At 34.1% G+C, this 5,000-nt stretch overlaps 1 protein-coding gene across 2 annotated transcripts in view; it reads left to right on the forward strand.

Annotated features, from left to right (window-relative positions):
• The window catches only part of Cdh9 (cadherin 9), a 118,847-nt gene that overhangs the window by 47,243 nt on the left and 66,604 nt on the right, over positions 1 to 5,000 (forward strand). For both annotated transcript variants that reach the window (XM_021208400.2, XM_029543973.1), the window contains exon 2: positions 1,768 to 2,032. In XM_021208400.2, the coding sequence (XP_021064059.1) occupies positions 1,808 to 2,032 (225 nt within the window). In that variant the 5' untranslated portion in view covers positions 1,768 to 1,807. The remainder of the gene's footprint in view (positions 1 to 1,767; positions 2,033 to 5,000) is intronic.

Consider the following 5,000-nt stretch of genomic DNA (forward strand, 5'->3'; position numbering starts at 1 on the left):
AAGAATTTCATAAATTCATTGTTTTTAATAGCTGAGTAGTACTCCATTGTGTAAATGTACCACATTTTCTGTATCCATTCCTCTATTGAGGGACATCTGTGTTCTTTCCAGCTTCTGGCTATTATAAATAAGGCTGTTATGAACATAGTGGAGTGTGTGTCCTTAGTACCAATTGAGACCCCACTTTTAATTATTTTATTTTTTCCCAATCTTCTCCAGATCATTTGTACCACGTTCTTTCCTTTTGTACTTCTCCTCACACTCCTTCTACTCAGCGTCATTCCCTCTTCACTTTCATGGTTCCTACAGTAACTTCTGGTTCTGTACTCATCTGAGGGATTAGAGCTGCGAGTCTCAGCTTTATTTTACAAATTAACAAAACATAGAGTGTCATGGCATTTTAATTACTATCCTATCTTTAATTTTTAGGAAAATTTATGCTTTTTTTCCATGTAAAAAAAATTTTCTATATATTATTAAACACTTCTAACAATTTCTATGGGTTCCATTTTCCAGATCATCACCACCATTATTTTTTCTGTTTTTTTAACAACAGCCATTCCCACTGGGATGATTTAATATCCTATTATGGTTTTGTTTGCATTTTTATGAGGACATCTGAATTTTTCAAATTTTTAAACAATATTTTTTTTCTTCCCAAAATGTTGATTTAACTTTCTTGTCCATGTTTGATCGAGTTAATTGTGTCAATTTGAATTCTTTTTAGTATTTACTCATATATTTGTAAGGGACCACTATGGAAGAGTTAGCAGAAGGAGAGAAGGAGCTAAAGGGGATGGCAACCCCATAGGAGGACCAACAGGGCCGACTAACCTGGTCCCATGGGAGCTCCCAGAGACTAAGCCATCAACAAATAAGCAAACACAGGCTTGTCCCAGGCACCCAGCATGTATTTGCAGAGGACTGCCTCATCTGCCCTCAGTGGGAGAGTTCGCACCTAATCCTGTAGTGAACTGATGCATCATGAAAGGAAGATCCTGATGTTTAGGGACCACCATCTCCTAGGTTAAGGAGAAAGGGATGGGGTGAAGGACTGTGGGAGGTGAAACCAGGTGAGGGGCAACATTTGAAATGTAAATAAATAAAATAATTTTTTTTAAAAAATCAAAAGCTATCACATATATGTTATCCCAATACTCTGTTCCTTCATGAGAGTTACCTCTGAAGTCTTTTCACTACTTTATTTGACCTATTTAAAATAACATTAGTTTTAAAGAATCACTTTTATCTATTTTTGTTTTGTTTTTTTCTGATTTCAGAGTCTGCACCAAAAATACAGTTGCTAATTCTGTGTGTTGAAAGGATGCCATGAAAGAATTCTCAGTTTGTTTTCTTCTAGGTTTTGGTCATAAATGCAAGACTTTTCACCTATTTCTAGTAGATAGAATATAGCTTTTGTTATTACTGAAAAAGTACTTGTTTCCTAATTTCCTTACTTTCATTTCTTTGGCTCATTTCGGGGGAAAAAGAAAGTGGATGAAGAACACATTCTGAAAACTGATGGATAAGGAGAATAAAAAAAAATTCATCAAAGTATCTGGGTTCATTGACATGTATATATAGCTAAATATACTTCACTATTAAGGCTTATAACTTCAAATTAATTAATTTCATACCTTTTATTAAAAGTTTAACTTGCAGAATTTTAGTGGTTTGAATTTTCATAGTTTTTTAAGATTTTCATATTGTCGTCTTAAATTGCGCTGTTGAATGTGTATTCATTCTCTTCTACATTTTGCTCTACAGGCTATACCTTGAAATTTTCATCCTTCTAAAGTAGAAGATAATGAGGACTTTCCATTGTCTTCAACTGGTCATCTGGACTTGCATTTTCCATGTGGTTGACAACAGCGCATTACAAGGAAAGGATAACAGCCACTTCCTGCGAAGGATAGTGAATCTGAGAAAGGATGAGGGTAAAATGCTCCATCGTGCCAAGCGTGGATGGATGTGGAATCAGTTTTTCCTGTTAGAAGAGTATACAGGTACAGACACTCAGTATGTAGGAAAGGTAAGAATTTTTCTCTGGGAAATCCAGAAGCTAAAAGACTCCATTATCCCTTATAACAACTCTATGTCACTCATAATTTTCTAAAATAGTTTTATTGTTGGTAACATGTTACCATAAATTCTTCCATTGAGAGGTGTGAAATAAACCATCCAAGTACCTAATATGAACAAATTTTATAGACGTGAAAATGTGATTTCTTTCCTGTCCAAGTACTCGGAAAGCTGAAGCAGGAAGATCACAAATTAAGGTTTGCCTGGACTACTTTGCTAGACTCTGCCTAACATAAAAAAGAAAAGAAAAGAAATAACCAGCAACAAAAAAGAGAGTAGTCAGTCACACAAGGTCATGACTCACAGTTAATAAGCTAGATTTGATTGACAGACACACACACGGACACACAAACACACAGACACACAGATAAATAGATAGATAGATAGATAGATGTAATATGCAAATATATTATATTGTTTAATTTGAATATATGTATATAAAGTATATACATATATATATGAATGAAATTATCCTTAAAGTTTTAAAATCATAAATAATAAGTACTTATTGTCACAAGATTAAAAACAAAATATAGTTATATACAATGACATTTATTAAAATATATTAATATATCTTAGTAACTACTTTAGAGTTCATAATAAAATGAACTGTGTGGGAAGAAAACAACTTCTTAATGTTTTGCTTCTTAGATCATGAAGCAGTATTCTTGCATGACTGAAATATAGGGAAAGAATGCAGCAAAAATAAAAAAGAAGGAAAACACTATCTTTAGGGTGGTTTCCTTCAATATCAATAACAACATCCTTGAGACTGAGTGATATTGTACTCTTTCAATGACCTGGTAAATGCATGTACTTGAAAAAATTTACATGCAAACATAATTATATATATATATATATATATATATATATATATATATATATATAATCTTACCTATGTACTATTGTATATTTCAATATTTATTGGTTTAAAGAGACTACCAATTAGCATTTAGGAGGAGAAATAAGACAAAAAATACAGCTCTCTTTTGGGGTGCTAGATTTTAATTTGATTTATTCTCTATCTCTTCTTTCCTTCCCTTTTAACTATTTCTACAGCTTTAGCTCATGGCATCCTGTAATTTTCAAAATAAAATCTTTTTTGACCTTGTTTATTTTTCCTAGTCAATCTCATATGCACTCTTCATTCTCCTGACCTCTCTGATCATTCATAACTTAAATACAATACTCAGGTATGACATGAGCCTGAGGGTAACGTCACAAATTACTTTACACTCTAACAAACACCCACATGACTTTCATTTTTTCTTATTCTTGGTTTACAAGTACTTTATTAAGGAACCAAGAATTGACTCATTGACAATAGGAAACAATTAGACTAGATTTTAAAAAATGAAAATAAAAAATTATAACTGATGCGCAACAGTTAGATCCACACTGCTCAAACCAGGAGGACATTTATTCTGAGAAATTGTCAAAATCTTGTTCTACTTCATTTTGTGTGGGCCAATATGCTTTTTCAGATAAAGTTTCTGTTAACTGAAGCCTATTATTTCCTTGTTTCTGAGAGCTCTGTTTCGTGGCTGCTTGGGTCATACACACTTGCCCACTGCAGTTCATTCACTGATTCTCTTCTGGCGTCTTATTTCTTTTTAGGTTAGTCATATGTCATCCTTCCATATCCCTCATTTAACATCACTTTCACACTCTAGTTAATAGGTATCATCAGGACATGTCAAGTTCAACAAGCAAGCATTTGTGTCTAAGGGCTTGAAATTGCTTTGAGATTCTTTCTTTTGGGGTAGAATATAAAGGACATACAGTTGGGTCACAGGGTCTTTCAGAAATGGTTCATCCTTGTCATTTCACAGATGCAGGAAAGTGGTCACAGAAAAGGAGATAGTTATAATGCTATGACTATTGCAGTCAGTTTCAAGTATTTGTGGTTTAACTTAAAATTAAAAGGGTTCCTAAGTAATGCTATTAATTAATTTCTATTTGACCCATTTTTGTCAAATTGTTACAATGAACTATTTAAGACAATAGGTACATCAATTTTCTTTTCTTTGTATTTGCCAATTTGTCTTCAACAGCAGACTCAAGACAAGTCATAAAACACTCTATAGCAATCACATTTTTGTCGAGAGAAGAGTAACATACAAAATGGTCTTTCAACAACTTTCAGTTTTCTACTGGAAACAATACATGAATTCAAGAAATATGGTAACAATGTGACTACATACTTTTCTTTTGAAAAAATATGTGCTTTATTTACTTTAATATAGTTCTTGTCTTGTATGTGTACTTTATTGATCACATATTTTGATATTCAATGGGCCTTTGGCCAGTGTAAAAGTAACTTTTATTTGTTCTGGGATTCGGTTGTCATCCCTGAAGCTTACTGCTGAACAGACTCACACTTTTCAGGTCCTTCTGGTTTGCTGGTTTAACTCAGCTGCTCTGACTCAAACTCTTCTACAAGCTAACTGATTCTATCTGGCTTTTCTCAGCTTCTGACTGAACTGCTCTGCCTGGCCTCAAACCAACTCTAGCAATATGTTGGATCCGTATGACACCTTCTCTTTCTCTGACTGGTTTTGTCTTTACCTGCAACCTATCTCTGTAAATCTGTCCCAATGAAACTGCCCCCTCTCTCTGTAACGCTCTCTGTAGTCATTTCTCTTTTCTGTCTGTTCTCATAAGAGTTGGGCGTATCCTATCCTATCTTTGACTGATTCTTTAACATCCTTGTCACTTTGCCTGTCACTCAGAGGTCACTTTTAAACATGGTTGCTTCCTTATACAGACTAACCTTACCTCCAGGGTTAAGGATTTGACTTGTGTACTAAATGCTTGTGTGTTTTATTGCCAGGTCAAATTATAATCCAGGGCATGTCTGCTGTGCAGCTGGATCACAGAGACCTAGAAGGTCTTTGGATTTGATCCCTTGCCAGAAC

Source organism: Mus pahari, chromosome 11, assembly GCF_900095145.1.
Source record: "Mus pahari chromosome 11, PAHARI_EIJ_v1.1, whole genome shotgun sequence".
NCBI lineage: Eukaryota > Metazoa > Chordata > Mammalia > Rodentia > Muridae > Mus > Mus pahari.